This window comes from Xiphophorus hellerii, chromosome 14, assembly GCF_003331165.1.
Source record: "Xiphophorus hellerii strain 12219 chromosome 14, Xiphophorus_hellerii-4.1, whole genome shotgun sequence".
Classification (NCBI taxonomy): domain Eukaryota; kingdom Metazoa; phylum Chordata; class Actinopteri; order Cyprinodontiformes; family Poeciliidae; genus Xiphophorus; species Xiphophorus hellerii.
Window position 1 is genome coordinate 17,411,911 of NC_045685.1, and position 17,668 is coordinate 17,429,578.

General features: G+C 43.9%; 1 protein-coding gene across 7 annotated transcripts; it reads left to right on the forward strand.

Annotated features, from left to right (window-relative positions):
• The first annotated feature begins 1,607 nt into the window (after nucleotides 1-1,607).
• LOC116733367 (zinc finger MYM-type protein 1-like) lies at nucleotides 1,608-16,387 on the forward strand. Of its 7 annotated transcripts, XR_004342008.1 has the most exons (8): nucleotides 1,608-1,808; nucleotides 8,226-8,399; nucleotides 8,476-8,596; nucleotides 8,910-9,108; nucleotides 9,513-9,622; nucleotides 14,466-14,561; nucleotides 15,902-15,995; nucleotides 16,119-16,232. XR_004342008.1 is itself a non-coding variant. In XM_032584189.1 (6 exons), exons 1-5 carry the CDS (start codon nucleotides 1,794-1,796, stop codon nucleotides 9,619-9,621), a joined length of 618 nt encoding a protein of 205 aa, XP_032440080.1. In that variant the 5' UTR covers nucleotides 1,608-1,793; the 3' UTR covers nucleotide 9,622; nucleotides 9,836-13,584. The 7 variants fall into 7 exon arrangements, 5 of the variants coding, with proteins under 5 accessions (XP_032440080.1, XP_032440079.1, XP_032440078.1 ...); XR_004342007.1 differs by lacking the exon at nucleotides 9,513-9,622 and having other exon boundaries at nucleotides 1,609-1,808; XM_032584189.1 differs by lacking the exons at nucleotides 14,466-14,561; nucleotides 15,902-15,995; nucleotides 16,119-16,232 and adding an exon at nucleotides 9,836-13,584.
• The last annotated feature ends 1,281 nt before the right edge of the window (nucleotides 16,388-17,668 follow it).

Genomic DNA, 17,668 nt, shown 5'->3' on the forward strand with positions numbered 1-17,668 from the left:
TCGGTAATGAGCCGAACGGGTCGGCGGTGTGTCGCTACGACTCGCTCATCTGAGGCGCCACTGGTGGGGGAGATTTGAGATCAAACAGCCTGAAAACGGCCTCACCTGTTGAGTTTGAGTCGCTACGTCACACTGAGCCGATGGACGCTGGAAGAGAGGAGACGCAGCGAGCTTCTCCTGCTGGGCAGATCTGAGAGAAGAAAATGAGGATTTAACTATACCGTCCTCATAAGAAGCTGCCTTCTGACCCAGATGAACTCATCCATCCATGCCTGGTTCCCTTCATCCATCCATCCTGGTTCCCTTCATTCATCCACCCATCCATCCATCCTGGTTCCCTTTCATTCCTGGGAATTCCTTGCTGACCATTTTGATTTCTTTACAGGGATGTTCTCAGTCTTTTAAAATAAAAATGAATAAAGCAGAAAATCCTTGGAGTTTGTCTTTAAATGGGTAAATTGGAGCCAAGCCTTTTTTTTTTAGCCCTGAGCAGATTTTTAAATGGGGACTGTGGAATGGACGAGCTTTAGTTTTATCTTTTATAAGTTAGCTTTATTGACTGTTGAAAAACACACGGCATCTCTAATGGTATTCACCCCGAACCTCACACACAGCGCTTGTGCATCCAAGAGTCTTCTGCAATAACCACAGTTAGAGTAACAAAATAACAGCAACATAAAGTAAGAGTTCTGTATATGATAGGGACCCCGTTACCAACATGTCATCACCAGATGCTTAATCATTCCTATGCTATGTGTGTAAGATACTTACATTTTTTGTAATTGGCTTACCGTACATCATATAGGTGTTATGGCTATTTATTTTAACTTTACAGGAGTAATAAACTGAAAATATACATTTGGATTTTGAAATGCATGGAGGTGTTTAAGTGTGCAATATTATTTAAACTGGCAACACATAGCCCTGTGCACATCATCCCCACCCTGGTGGCAGCTTTATTCTGTGGGCCTGCTTAGCAAAGACAGAAATGCTGGTCAGAGCTGATGGTTAAACAGATGGAAAGAGAAACCAGGACTGATGCAGATGCTCGCTTTCCTTCAACAATGAAATAGAACAATGACATATCGGTGTTCAGAACTTGAATATAAAAGACTATGGTTGGACCTAGACATTTGTATTTATACATGAGCTTCCATCTACTGAGTCTATTTGCATGGAAGAATGTGGAAATAATAAAAAAAAAACATAACAGTCTCTTGATGTGCAAAGCCGAATTTGATTAAACTCAGTTCAGAAGAGAGTTTTAAAATATGTTAAGAATTATCATCCACCCCTTTTGGATTCTTGTTTTGTTTTTAGTTAAGTTGTGGAAGAAAAAAAAGGTAGGAGAAATGATCAACACGTCACCCAAACAACTTGACGTACCGAACAGTTTGGTAACCTGTGACGCCTTCAGGGACCACCGGATAAATCACTGCGGTTCAAACTTAATATCGCTCTCTTGCTGTCATTACTACCACAGAACGTGATTATATATACTTTAAATATTCACCTCATGCCATGCTGCATTTTAGTTCACATTTCAAGTTGTCATCACATGGCACTTTCAGGGCTCTGGTTACTAAATCCTACGTTAGGGAGTACATTGAACGCATCTCTCGGTCCGAGTTTATAACTGTTGACCGACGGAAAGAGAAAAAACTTCTCATACGTTTATGGTTCTGAATCTCGGTGTTAGCATTTTGTAGTAACCTGGACGAATAGACAACTCCAAGTAAAGGGCGTCTTTGTTCACACATCACCACTCAAAGTTGTTTCTCGATTCAGGACTGATGGCTCAAGCAGAGGTAGTGAACATATATATATATTTTCTTAATAGCTGGAAGAGCCGAAGCGTGAAACTTTTAAGACGCAGCAGCTCTTCTGAAAACACGGTTCTCCGCAAAAACAAGAGTAGAAACGTCACATGGTGTTTTCGGATGGATCCGAAGCTGAACTTTGCAGACAATCTCAGCAGCTAAAGTAAACAGCGACTCCTCCAGCTAACAGAGGACGCAGTTCTCACTGCAGACCTTAATAGGACAATCAGAATAACACCGTTTTCAGAAACGTTTGTGTCATGGTTGCTTTTAAAAACAAAAATCATCTACGTTCATTTAAAAAAAAACAACAACACAAACTTCTTGTAAAAGTGAAATTATCTAATCATTTTTTTTTAGCAGAAACTTAAGACGAAGTGTAAATGCAGTGTTTATGTTATAGTCCGGATATATTAAAAACAAACGTATTGTAACGATTCTGTGTTTTAGTTCTGCTGGGGTTCATATGGTTATTTGTATTTGTTATAAGTTGCATTGTGATCCTTTCTGTTAGAGTGTTATGGGCTTTCCCTGTCTGACTCTGCTGGCTCCCACTCTCATGTGATAGGCCTGTCATGTGGGCGGGAGTCCCAGGACCGGAAGTGCCAGGACCGGAAGTGGGGGAGAGTTCAGAGGGGAGTTAGCAATGAAGCTAACAGTTGAGTGTGCCCGTTTGTTAGAAGCGTGAGCTGCAGCCTCAGGAATAGCAGCGTGTACCTATTTCTAATAAACCCTGTTTGGCGGGACTACAGCTGCGGTGTTGGCGTCATTACATTGGTGTCAGAAGTAAACCATTACGAGCGGAGCCGAGTGGGTCTTGTTAGCTCGTTATCTCCGCCGGCTGCACTAGCATCATGGACGGCACGTTTCCCCACGTGAGAGTTAAGTCGGAAAGAGAGGAGGACAGTGAGGCGTGGTGTGCGGAGCTTAATAAAATGGCTCGGGCGAAGGCTTCCCTGCACGGCTCCGCAGCGAGGATGGCTGCCGAAGCAGGTCTGGGTGCCGGTGCGAAGTTGCGCCCGTCGACGCCATTGTCCCAGGAAGCGCCGAACGATCTTGTCAACAAGTGTGGTGGCGGGCAGGACTATTGCAATGATGGTGGCGTCCATAGCATGGCTGTTCAGTTGAAGACGCCCAAGTACTCCGGTAGGTCAAGCTGGGAGGCGTTCCATGCACAGTTTGAGCTGCTGGCACAGGCTGGACGTTGGACAGTGGAGCATAAAGCCCTGCAGCTAGCTCTCTGCCTACAAGATGATGCATTGGACTGCTTATTGCTGCTCGGTTCAGAGGACAGAAAAGACTATGATGCCTTAATCGGAGCTCTAAAGAGGCGGTTTGGACAATGTGTACAGCCCGACATCTTTAAAAATAAAGTCAGTGGCAGGAGCAGGTTGCCGGGTGAACCCTTGCGTGTTTTATCTAATGACATTGAGAGCCTCACACGCAGAGCGTATGCACACATGCAGTCAGGTGTACAGAACGAATTGGCGAAAGATCAGTTCATCAGAGCTCTGTCACCTCCGGAGCTGCTGTGCAGGTCCAGCTGATGCACCCCCAAACCCTGCAGGATGCTTTGGATTTAGCTGTGGAGAGGGAGTGCTTGGTTGGAGTAGCAGCTGGAGAGGACCAGAGAGGACAACCACCAGCATGCAGATCTGTGGAGGGAGCAGAGTGGAACCTGGAGAAGCCTGCTTGGGCCTCAGAGTTGGCGGAAATCCGCAGCCCCTGTCCTTTGTTGGGGCTGTGGTCAACCAGGGCATCTCCTCAGACGGTGTCCTAAAGCAGTCAAGAAGCAGGGAAACGATACGGGGTCTGCATGGGGGAGGCATCGCAGACCCTTGCCGTAGCCTCCACACCTTCATTGCCAGCAGGCGGGGCCCGACAGCGTCATCAGGGGGTCCTGGCCCAGACTCCCCCAGACATGCACTCAAGCCAAAGCCAACCGACCATGGTTGCAGTGGTTGGCCGCACCTGTGTTGGGGATTTTTGTTATGTCCCAGTCACAGTGGAAGGAATTCCCTGCACGGCCCTGATTGACACTGGTTCCACAGTAACGCTAGTGAGGCCTGATGTGGTACCAGACTGGACTCGGATTCAGCCCACTACAGCGCACAGTCACAGGGGACATGGCACCTATGAAGGGGAGGGGGACAATGACTGTTAATGTAGGTGGCCGATCTATCACCCACCCCGTGTGGGTAGCAGAGGTGCAGGACATGTGCATATTAGGATTGGACTTTTTAAGGGCTGCGGGGTGCCAGTTGGATTTGGGATGGGGGACATGGAGCTTTAAAGAAGGCCCCCTCATTCCGCTGATGCCCGCAGTTTCTGACCCAGTTCTGCTGGGGCCTGTGGTCTGTCACACAGAACCTCAGATTGCAGCTGTTGAGCACATCTCACCTCAGATCAACCAGATTGCTGCCGCAACAGTCCCCACACCTACATACCCTATACCCCCAGTTTGGATGCCTCATGAGACAGAAGATGCATCGGTGACCATGATGCAGAAGATCTGGGCAGAGAACTGTAGGGTTTTGGACACCCAGCAGCAATAACAACTGTGGCAGCTGCTCGTGGACTTTAAGGACAGTTTTGCTCTGAGTGAAGACCAGGTGGGGCGGACTCGGTTGGTGGAGCACGACGTTCTGACAGGAGATGCACCCCCGATAAAATGTCGGCCCCGCCGGCTCCCCCTGGCCCGGCAGGAAGCATGTGACAAGGCAGTGTTGGACATGTTGCAGGCTGGCATTATTGAGCCTTCGGACAGTCCCTGGGTGGCTGCTGTTGTCATGGTGCCTAAAAAGAATGGAGAGTGGCGCCTGTGTGCTGATTACAGGCCGCTGAATGGGGTGACAGAAAAAGATTCATATCCACTACCTAGGGTCGATGAGTCACTGGACCTAGTGTCAGGCTCCAACTGGTTCTCGTCTCTGGATCTTCGCAGCGGTTATTACCAGGTCCCCCTATCAACGAGTGCCAGACCAAAGACTGCTTTTTGCACGGGACGGGGACTTTGGCAGTTTAAAGTGCTCTCATTTGGGCTGTGCAATGCACCTGCCACCTTTTCCAGACTGATGGACCGGGTGCTGGCTGACATCCCTCGCCAAGAGTGCCTGGTGTATCTGGATGACATACTGGTCCATGGCACCTCTTTTGCAACGGCCCTGGGTTCACTCCGTCGGGTGGTGGAGAGAATTAGAGCAGCAGGGCTGAGGCTCCACCCAGATAAATGTCACTTCATGCAACAAGAAGTGACATTTCTGGGTCACCGGGTTGGAAGGGAGGGAATCAGCACGATGGAGGACAAAGTAAAGATGGTGGCAGAGTGGCCAATCCCCTCAACCCAGAGAGATCTTAAAAGTTTCCTGGGCCTGGCTTCTTATTACAGGAGGTTTGTGCGGGGGTTTGCAAGTATAGCGGCTCCCCTGTTCCAACTCCTCCAGAAGAACCGAGACTACGTGTGGACTGAACAGTGCCAGGGAGCATTTGACTGTCTGCGGCAAAGTCTGACTGAGGCCCCAGTGCTCGCTCCTGCTGACCCCTCTCTCCCTTTCATTCTTGACACGGATGCAAGTAACGTGGGAGTCGGGGGTGTCCTTTCCCAGTTGGGGGAAGAAGGCGAGAGAGTGGTGGGGTATTTTAGCAGGGCCTTTAACAAAGCAGAGAGGCGTTACTGCGTGACAAGGCGGGAGCTGCTGGCGGTGGTGCTTTCTGTGCGTCATTTTAAGTACTACCTGTGTGGCCTGCCTTTCACTATAAGGACTGATCACTCTGCTCTCCAATGGCTGGTGTCTTTTAAGGAACCTGAGGGTCAGGTGGCCCGGTGGCTGGAAGAGCTGCAGTCCTACAACTTCTCAGTTGTCCATCGGGCTGGAGCTAAGCACGCTAATGCCGATGCCCTCTCCCGTCGCCCTTGTGCTGCATGGGGATGCAGTTACTGTGACCGGAGGGAGAGGTTGGAGGAGGAACAGCTGCAACGGAGCCAGCCAGGATCATGTCGGGGTGACCCAGTAATCTGCAGGGAGCTGCAGGCGGTTGGCACAGACAGCTGGAGGCATCAACAGGAACAGGATCCTGACATCCAGCCTGTGTTACAGTGGGTGGAGAGACAACTGAAACCACCATGGGAGGAGGTGGCTGGGCTCTCGCTGGCAACTAAAGGATTGTGGTCCAAGTTTGAGGCTCTGTGTCTGGAAGACGGGGTGCTGCAGAGGGCATGGAAAGACCCTGCCACAGGTGAGGAGCGGTGGCAAATTGTAGTCCCCAAAGGCCTGAAAGACGTAGTCCTGCAGGCCATGCATGGAGCATCTGGGTCCGGACATTTTGGCGTCACAAAAACACTCCGCCGCCTCCGGCAGGGGTTTTATTGGGGCCGGTGCAGGAGGGACGTGGAGGACTTCTGCCGCCGCTGTGACCTCTGCACAGCACGGAAGGGGCCGACAGGTCAGTCGCATGCCCTCCTGCAACAGTTTGTTGTAGGGGCCCCTATGGAAAGAGTGGCGGTGGACGTTATGGGTCCACTGCCACGCTCAGACAAGGGAAACTGTTATGTTCTGTCAGCTATTGACTATTTTACAAAATGGCCAGAGGCCTACGCCATCCCTGATCAGGAGGCAGAGACAGTGGCAGATGCCTTGTTGGGGGGATTTATTAGCAGGTTTGGGGTGCCAGACATTATTCATAGTGATCAGGGCAGAAATTTTGAGTCACGGGTTTTTTCTGTCATGTGCAGCCGTCTTGGCATCCAGAAAACAAGAACGACATCACTACATCCCCAGAGCGACGGACTGGTGGAAAGACTCCACCGCACCTTGGGACAGCAGCTTGCCATTCTCACAGCGGAGCATCAGCGGGACTGGGACGAGCACCTTCCACTGGTGCTAATGGCATGCCGCTCAGCTGTACAGGACTCCACAGCGTGCACTCCATCGCTCCTCATGTTGGGGAGAGAGTTGCGCACACCAGCTGAACTGTCTTTTGGACGCCCTCCGGATGCACCTGCTGTTTCAGCTGGTCCTGAGTATGCCAGAAAGCTTCAGGATAGGTTGGAGACAGCACATGCATTTGCTCGGAGACAACAGGAACAAGCAGGTGTGCGTCAAAAACGGAACTATGATGTAAGAGCTAAGGGCCGACACTTTACACCAGGAGAGTTGGTCTGGGTTTACAACCCTCGGAGAAAGAAGGGTCGTTGCCCGAAGCTGGACAGTCAGTGGGTGGGCCCCTGCAGAGTGTTGGAGCGCATGGGGGAGGTTGTTTACAGAGTGCAGATGCTCCAGAACAGGAGAAAACTAGCACTGCACAGGGACAGGTTGGCCCCCTACCAAGGCAGGGCTGCACCACAGGCCCCAGAAGGCCATCAGTCGGGGTCGCCGGTATCGCTACCAGCTTCTCCAGAAGCCATACCGCTGTTGCCGAATGATGTCCCAGCGATGCCGTCTGAAGCGCCGCAGGGAGCGCGCCCACAGCGGACGAGGAGGGCCCCAAGACGGTTTGATGACTTTGTTTGTTCCCTCGTGGGCGAGGAACTCTGTAGTGGGGGGGTAGTGTAACGATTCTGTGTTTTAGTTCTGCTGGGGTTCATATGGTTATTTGTATTTGTTATAAGTTGCATTGTGATCCTTTCTGTTAGAGTGTTATGGGCTTTCCCTGTCTGACTCTGCTGGCTCCCACTCTCATGTGATAGGCCTGTCATGTGGGCGGGGGATAGGTGGAGCGGGAGTACCAGGACCGGAAGTGGGGGAGAGTTCAGAGGGGAGTTAGCAATGAAGCTAACAGTTGAGTGTGCCCGTTTGTTAGAGGCGTGAGCTGCAGCCTCAGGAATAGCAGCGTGTACCTATTTCTAATAAACCCTGTTTGGCGGGACTACAGCTGCGGTGTTGGCGTCATTACAGTATATTTTATCAATTTATTTTATTATTTATTAAATTTGTGCCTGAAAACATAAAGAAGATTGACAAGGCAAGACCCTATAAGAACATATTTTCTAAAACGCTTTACATGACTAGAAGGAAAAATAAAACAACAATAAAATCACATTGCAATGACAAAATGCAAGGATAAACAATGATGTACATCATAAAGTGAACATCATCATAAAGTAGACTTTACGATGTTCCAGGTATTATTAATCAAAGGCATCTCTAAGCAAAATGGATTTAGCCTTGATTTAAAAAACTGTTTAATCAGTTTTGCAGTTTTCTATAAGTGTGTTCCAGATTAGTGAAGTATAAAAACTGAATGGTGCTTTTATCATTGTATTTGATTAAAAGTATAGGAAGATTTTTATTTCCTTTGTGGATTCTAATTCATTTCAAGAAGCAAAAAATAAATAAATACAAGCTTCACAGGCATAAAAGTGCTGTCTATTGCTTCACATAATCCTGTCTATGCTTCTTCTTCCAGGAGCTGGAGCAGATCTTGACATGGCTGACTGAGGAAGGTTTTGCACCTGAGGCCTCCAAAGAGGCTCAGCTGGCTTTTCTGTGGCGTACCTTCCTTCACACACGAAGCTGTCTGGACAGTGTGACTAAGGATCTGGGAACAAAACGCTTGCAACATTTTGCGGAGATGGCAGAGGTAGATTATCACTGCTCAGTTAATCAGCGCTGTCTGGGATTGTAATGATGAGCAAGGCGATCTTTTTGTCTGCAAGGTACGCAAGTCCTTGGAGCAGATCAAAATCTTCACAGAGCAGAAAGACGTTTTGGCTCAGGAGATACAAGATGAGAACGAACAACTCAGAAAGCAGCTGCTGCACCTCGTTTCACTGCAAGGTAGGACTTTTACTTGCACATTGTGTAAAAGTTTGAGTAATTATAGACAGTTGACGAAACCTCTGGCACATTTTCAGTGCTTATTTGTGACTGCAGTATGATATTACATAGGAATGAGCCACCTTCTCCCTTTTCTCTTATCTATTTTCTGTTCTTAATTAATTAAATGTAGCACTTTATTGATGCAACATGTGCTGCTTTTGCTATCAATATCTGACTTCATGTAACACCAAATCACCAAAACACTTTTAACCCCAGAAATATAATGATTATGAGTTAAATTACATCCACCTCTCCTACTCCTTTCTTCCAGATTCCCAGATAAATGAAGTTGCTAAAATGTTGTACCAGCAGGGTCTCACTGAGCTCATTCACAGCTCCCCCAGTGAGCAGGTGGCGTATCTCCTGGTGGAGAGGGCTTCCCTGCTTGAGATGAATCAGGATCCTGGTGATGGAGACCCAGAGAGTCGACTGAGGACCCACGCAGAACCACTGAACCCCGTCATATGTCGGTTGGTGAAACAGTAGTACCAAAACTATTATTTTCGTGGTGTGTGGGTTTAATTTTTAAAGTCTTCACAGATAAAAACTGTCAAGGTAAAAAAGTGAGATTTATTGGAGTAGAATGTGTTTTTATCTCAGTCCAGTCCAGTGCTGAGAATCTAATGAATTCTGCTGCACTGGTCTGCAACCTGACCATTATAAACATTTGTCTATAATGCTGATTAAGACCAAAAAGTGAGTTCACACCACACTGATTCTAAAGTCTCTGCGGCAGCGGCGTAGGAAGCGGGGGGGACGGGGGGGACATGTCCCCCCCAATATTGAAGCCAGGTGGATATGTCCCCCCCAAAAAATTGTACCGCAAAATATTGGATTTTGACATTTTTTTAACTAGCGTGCTTTTATTTTGAAGGCGCAGCATCGCGTTACGTCACGATACTCCCCCTCCCCTCTCTGAACTGCTGAGTGAGCACTCAGAAGGGAGGGAAACAGCGACACAGAAGTCAGAAACTTGCGAATGAGGTAAAATGGTCTGTCGGGAATGCTGCTATGAATATTGCTTATTTATAACGTCTTGTTGTCAGTTCACTTTCATATATAGGAACTGAATCTTTTTGGTTTAATCATCTTAGTCTTGGGATGATCACTCATCCAATATTTAACTGCTAACTTTCTCTAGACGTTTGCTACGCTAGCCAAAATGTCTTTTTTTTATATATATATATCTCATTTCAGTACAATGCCACCACCAACTAAAAGGCTGAAACAGCAGCAGGACTTACTCAGCTTTTTTAAAAAGAGTAACGTCAGTGTGAGTAACAGTCACACAACACAAGGGCAACACCTGTGTTGCCCTTGTGTTGAAATTAGCCCGGTGGTTTTGCTTCGCCGAAATGGACAGATATTATACCTGCCGCGCTCCTGATCGTTAGTTAAAACCACAGGGAGAGTTAATTTTAATTCTTAGCAGCGGCTAACCAACAAATTAACTTCTGCACCTTTATTTCCTCAAATAAACTGCTGGCTCCTCTTTTTAGACTATAAATAGATTAACACAACATTGACAACTCTGTAGTTTTCTCTGTTCTGTACTGCAAACTGGAATTAAAGGCGCCATTTCTACCAAAGGTCTGGACAGACTGGCGACCTGTCTAGGGTGTACCCCACACCAGAACCTCCCGACCCCACTAAGGGACAAGGGTGTACAGAAAATGGAAGGATAGATGGATTTCTACCAAAGGTTTAGAATGCGTTTTTGAACCAGATGCTTCAAAGCGCCCTGTCCATAATTCTTCAACACACTGTCAGCTCCCTGTCAGAAAGACTTTAGTTCAGAGTCCATAAGATAATACTCTGAAAGGATTTTAATGGATTTATTTTATTTGCCTCTGCGATTAACTCTGCGCGTAAAGTCTGTAATGTGACAAATAAAATGTTTTGTTTGATTTAAAATTGGCCATGTTAGGCTCAAGAGCTGTACCTCATTTCTGAAACCATCTCATATGTTTAGGAGCAACAATGCAGGGACAGCACAAAGGAGACAGGAAAAGGAGAGGATAGTGCAACCGGGCTAGAGGCAGGAAGTCAGAGTGAGGGAGAGACAGGAGTGGAGCAACAGGTAAGATAGAGTAACTCATACGAGTAGATACTTCATGAGAGTCCACAAAAAAAGTTGAAAATTTTAATCTTTTGCTTGTAGTAAGTGTAGTTCAGGGGCATTGAGTGACATTGTAACATTTCCTTCTAGGGAGTTCAGACTAGGGACACACAGCTGAGAGACTCTGAAGTCAGTGGACAGAGAACAGAGCCAAATCAGCCACATCCAAAATTCATAGACCCTCAAGCTCTAGCCAACAGAACTTTACATTTCCAAGGAAAGTGGTACAAGGAATTTCCCTGGCTACATTATGATGCAGTGAAAAATGGCATTTTGTGTTTTTATTGCATGGCAATTTACCAGGACAAACTCACACCATTTGGTGCAAAATCCGAACCCGCCTTTATCACTTCTGGATTTAAAAATTGGAAAAAAGCATGCGAAAAATTTAAAGCACATGAAAATAGTCACACACATTGTCATGCTGTTTCTGTGACTGCACAAGAAAGTCATCCTATAAATGCCCAATTATCCAGTGCTTTGGCAACTCAGCAAGGTGACAATAGGCACTGTCTGGAGAAAATTGTGAGCTCCATAAAATATTTGGTACGGCAGGGACAAGCTTTGAGAGGGCATGACGATGATGACAGCAATTTGTATCAACTGTTAAAAAATCTGGCAGAAGATGATGCCCTTTTGGCTAAGTGGTTGCTGAGGTCTCAGAAAGAATACCTAAGTCCACAGATACAGAATGAAATCTTGTGTTCTATGAGCAATAGTATTGTCAGTGAAATAGCAGATACAATCAGAAACCTACCAATTTTTGAGTTTGCAATTATTATGGATGGAACACAGGACATTTCTGGGAAAGAACAAGAAAGCATTTGTCTGCGATACATTGACAGTGACATGAAGCCCCATGAAGAGTTTATTGGCTTGTACTCAGTTTCTGAAACAACAGGAAAAAGCCTTGCTGCTGTTGTTAAAGATGTGCTGCTCAGATTAAACTTACCAATGCATGGTTTACGAGGTCAAACTTATGATGGAGCAGCCAATATGTCTGGGAAGCATGCAGGTGCACAGGCACTGATAAAGCAAGAGCAGCCACTAGCACTTTTTGTTCATTGTGGAGCACACTGCACTAATTTAATTGCACAGAAAGCTTGCTTAGCCTCAGTTCTGATCGGAGACGCATTGGATTGGGTGAACCAGCTTGGAGTTCTTTTCTCTCAGTCAGGGAAGTTTAAGGCAATCCATGCAGCAACAGCACATACAGAGAATCCATCGTGCACTGCAATAAAACCCCTCTGCCCCACAAGATGGGCAGTACGGAGCAAAGCAATCAGAGATGTTTTGTCACAGTATGGGTCAGTGCTGGCTAGCTTGCAGGAGATGGCTTCTGGTGCCTCAAACACAGCATCCACTGCTAATGGACTGCTGGGGCAGTTTAGGAAAGGTAAAACAGTTTTGGGTCTCATCCTTGCCTCACCTGTGATTGATGAGCTTGAATGCCTGAGCATCTCTTTCCAGAAGAGAACTCAAACCATTGCTGGAATGAGGACTGCTGTGAAAGTTGTTCAGACTTCACTTAAGGCTAAAAGAAATCAAGAAAGTTTCAACACTCTGTTTGAAAAGGCGATGGCTGAGGTTCAGTCTTTGGGTGTTAAACCCATCACAGTTACACAGAGAAGGCCACCCCCAAAACGCTTCACTGAAGGAGCTAAGACACATCAACCTGAATGTGCCAATGACCACTACAGAGGTGAATTCTTTAAAGTATTGGATGTTGTAGATGCACAGCTCACTGGGCTATTTAACCAGGATGACTTGCTGACTTTGCAAAAGTTGGAAGAGACACTTCTCAGTGGAACGATTGATGCTGCAGTCATTGGGAAATACCCAGAGTTGAATAGAGAGTTACTTTCAGTGCAACTTCCTATGTTTAGACTGAACTACTCATTTAGCAACAGCGCAGAAGCTGCAGGGATCATTGGTGGACTGCCTGGAGAGGTCCGTAGACTTTTTGGGCAAGTGGAAACTCTGGTTAGGTTGCTTTTGGTGGTCTCCGTTTCATCCTCTGAGGCAGAGAGAAGTTTCAGTGCGCTTCGTAGACTCAAAACGTGGCTCCGGTCTACAATGACTCAAAACAGGCTTAATCATGTTGCTGTCTGTCATGTACATAAAGATAAACTTGATTTACTGGACAAGAAGTCAGTTTGCAAGCAATTTGTGGCTGCAAATGAAAGGCGGAAAAAACATTTTGGCTCTTTTGCCTAAGCCAGTGTTTGCCATCCTTTTATGTTTCCGGCACATTTTTGGCGAATTATAAATGCATGGCTGTAAAGTGCAATTGTTCAGAAGCACAGAGGTGTTGATCTCTACCTAGGGTTATGTGGCCTATAATCTCTGTGCTAACTGCTTTTCCAACAGTTAAAGCACACTGTAATCAGTGAGTTAAAAAGCTTGTCTATTAAATGTGTATTTATTGTTGGTAAATATTTCTTCATTTTTGATTTGGTTTAATTAGTCATACAGTTCGACAAACTGAATAAGCATATTTTGATTGATTTTCTTTTCTTCTTTTACTTAATGTTAAAAGTGTGAATAATTTGTTCACTACATTGTCTGTGAGGGCTCTTTCATCTCAGAATTTTGTTTAATCAAAGAGATGGTTCTATGGTCAGTCAACCTATATAAATTCATTTTTGACCATTATTGCAAGTTTGACAAAATAAAACATATCAAACTTTGCACTTGTGTGGCCTACTGAATTGTTTTTAATCCAACTGAAATATTTGATTTTCTAGTGTGTATGCGGACACTAAATATGCCAAGGGCTGAAGCCCTTGAAAGACATCTCCCTTTGCTTAATAAAAGACTCCAGTCATTTTGTTTGGTGATATGCTCACATCTTATGAACAAATGCATTATGTAAATTTTAAATGCATTATTTTTGCAAGACACAATTTATAAAGGAATAAAGTAAAAGATTAAATAGCCTTTTTTTAAAGTAGCGTACTTAAGATATATTTCTGTTGAATATTTACGAATCTCAGATTTCCGACATGTGTCCCCCCCAATTGTAAACTTATTCCTACGCCCCTGCTCTGCGGGAGTGACAAGTGCATTTTTGAACTAATTTTAAGGTGCTTTAATTGCTTTTTGAAAGTATTAATTAGTCATAGTCAAAATCCTCTGACTATGACGATTCAGGTCACATGAGAAGGATTTTTGTGACTCTTTCATGTAAAAACCTAAACTAAATGTTGAATTAGATATGCTCACTATGATATTCATCTTTAGAACATTTATAATTTTTTTGAAGCTTTATTTTTGTTTGGTTTTGTTGCATTTTTAATATGATCTAAGCCCTTTTTTTATTTTTGAGTCTTTACAATTTTATAAAACAAACATTTTTTGTTCAGTTACCGGTAATATTTGTTTTTCTTACAATGAAGTAAAATCTTACAAATTTAGAATTGTAATATTTCTAAATTATTTCCTCTTTACAATACATACTTATTACATACTCTGTTTCCTCAATTTTACAATTTATATATTATTTAGTTGGATTTGCTTAGTAGTTATTTTACTTTATCTGTAGTAGACTGAACATTTTGTTTGCATAATTAATCTTAAGCTGTTAACCCCATTAAAGCACTTTGCATTTGATTGATTGAATGATAGGTTGCAGCGGTAAAGTTGATATGTTTTCCTTTTTCTTGATTATTATATGAATAATTTCTGGTATTAATTGTAATTTTGCAGCCCACCCACAAGAGGTCCCCACGACCTTTACAAAGCTCCTGGAAGAAAATATTTGGACTCCATAAGACTTTGCAGAGCAAGCACACCTTCGTACCTGTATGTATACGAGCTTCTAACTGCAGTGCTAAGGAAACATGTTTAGCCCTCTTACAGACTTCTTCTGTTTTTGTTTCTGTGTTCCCTTTAAAAATGCGAGAAAAAAAATATCACACTAAGAAAACTTGTGTAAATACAAAATACAGTTTTCAAATTCTGATTTAATTTATGAATGGGAAACAAAACTATCCAAGCCAAGTCAGCTCAATATTAAAAACTAATAGCTCACTAAAGCTAGTACCAGGATTTGATGAGTGTTTGGAGGATTTTTAACATAGAGCTCGGTTGGTTTGGATAACTTTCTTTTCTCAGAACATTTGTCCAGTATTACAGTTTTTCTCAATTACTTTGGTGCATTTCTCAGAACAGAACTGTAATTCTCAAAGCTACTTGCCCAACCTTCGTATTATTGCGTCTCTCATGCACATCAAGAAAAGCAGTTTCTCATTTCTTTCAACCAGTTGAAATGCTTTGATATATCCATGAAAGTGATTATGTACAGTTCTCTACTTTTTCCTACCTTTTCTGTTGCTTATGTCATGTTGACTGAAATGTGTAGTTATCTCTTGAATCATCTCAACCTAAACAACATTTAAGCAAAAGTCTTAACATGCAAAGTTGTAATAATATATTGGGCATATTTCTATACATTTTCATTAGTCTTTTCTTACTAAGTCTGTCCTGAGTTGGTACATTGCTCCCAGGTGAATCCTGACGTTCTCAAAATGTGTGAGGCATCAGCTCAACCAAAGATCGAGCAATTTTCTGAAGTAGCTCAAAGTTGCATCTCATGAACCATCAACTGTCCGGTATATAGATTATACTGTATAGCTGGAGCACAAGACGATGTTACGTTTCTGACAATGAAAAGACAAGGGACTGGACAGGATACTCTTGTATTGACAACATTACTAATCAGTTTGACTGTCTTATTTGTACTCGATGAAATAAGGACTTGTCTTATTGAGGCTTTGACGTGTTCACTGACACAGATATTTAATTTTGAGAAATGAGCTAAGGATTTTGAGAAAGACATTGGTTTTTGCAGGTAATCCATGGTGTTCTGTTTGTACAAACTGTTTTGAGAAATGTGTTTACCGTTTTGCAAATGTTGAGAATGATTCGAGAAATGCACCGAAGCGACTGAGAAAATCTGTAAAATATCTTTATTGATCTTGTAACAGCACTTTCATACTAAGCAGCATTGTATTCTGCATGGACTAACAAACTATGAAACTGCTTTTTTGTCATTTGGATGATCATGAAACTGACTTTGTGGGCATCTTCTGCATGCCAGTTTTTTTATTCTCTAACGTCACTCTTTGTTTTGCCTTTTCCAGTGATACTAATCTTGCCAGCAGCAGATAAACTTTGCATGACAGAAGTTCAAGGTCCAACACCACTCATGCATCTTTCTCCAGATCGTATCTCAAGGTGTTGTCTCTGTCTCAGCTTGTTTTTGGATATTTTTACTCAAGTCTTTCTTTGTTATTTGCAAACATTTAAATTGCTTCAGATTTGTCCATTTTGGTAGCATGTGTCTTCATCCCCTTCCAGGGTGGGGAGACACCTTTGGCCGGTGAACCAAGACGTTTGGAGAAGGAGTGTTCCCGACTGGAGCGGGATGTGGAAGAAGGTTCCCGCAGGTTGGCCATGGCCCACAACGAGATCCGGCATTTGAAAGATGAACTGGAGTCTGCTCAGAATTGGTCTCTGCTCGGATCAAACCTCTCTGCTCGCATGCAAATTCTTTTCTGCTCTCTTGGAAGAAAAAGTACCGTTGCCTGGCAACCTCTCAGCCAATAGAATAAAAGTGTTGTACTGGGTGCGTTTGTTTCCTTCAGTCTGAAATCCTGCTTTCGACTTGTGGCAGTAAAATTCCCCCATATTCTTCCACACTGATATCACTCATGCATGTCTTTATAGACATTTCTTTATGAACTTGTGGGCTGTCATTTTGAAACAATAGAAGGCAAATTGTTCCTACAAAGTTGGAACAATGGGATTGATCAAAATACCTAAGTGTGCAATGAAAACATTGAGAGAGGAGTCTGGGTGCTTGCAAGGGATATGAATATTTCTCCGAGTGCCAGTTTAAAAGTAAAAAACTTTTTTGAGCTTTATATCAAAATATTAATATAATATAGGAGCCAGGCGTGGTGAAGCAGGGAGACACCTAAAAGCTGCAGGACTGAAGTTTGACACCACGGTCTTAAAAAGATAGAAGCCCAATTTCAAGGCATCAAATTAAGTCATGTTTGGTATATACAGCATTTTTACAGCAACTGTAGCTAACACAGTTACTTGATTGTGCTATAAAAGACCCTATGTGCATGGAAAATACAAAAAAAAAAATCCAATATGGGCCTTATCTGAAGCATTCATAATTATTCTAAAATGTCTGATCTGGTCACTTTGTTCCCTGAAAAATTCAGACATGGGAAGATGAACAGGGCCTTTAGCCAGACAGGAAAGCATGATTTGTCCCTCTAAAGAGCCTTCTCCTCTGCTCCGGAGGCTGATCTGCATTCCCACTTGGTGACGTAGGTTTTGGATGCAGCTGCTCGTCCAGAACTCATTGTGTGTGTAGTTTAAATGATATGGCACATTTAAATACTCCTCTGCATTTTAAATCAAATATATTTTTTTTAGCTTGCTACTCCTGTAAGGTTAATATAAATAGTCATAATAATACCGGTATGATGTAAGCTAATTACAAATTATGCTAATTATAGCAGGTATGTTACACACGTAGCGTAACTGAGGAATGATAAAGGACAGTTGTAGTACACTAACGGCAAATTTACAACATAAGGAAAATAATACAGTATAGTTATTATAAATAGCATACTCAGATTAGTAAAAATGTGCAACTGAGTTGAATAATTTTAAAAAATGCACAAAATGTGCATATGTCTAGATAGAAAAAAGTGACAGACTATTCACAAAACTCAGAAAAACTTTGCAAATATCAGCTGGAATGTGCAAATACCAGAAGGAAGCAGTGATGTTACAAAGTCTAACAGCTGCTGGAGCTGCAATAATGCTCCTTTGGGCTCCGATGCAGCAATCTGTCACTGAAGGAGCTCTGCAGTTCAGCAGCAGCT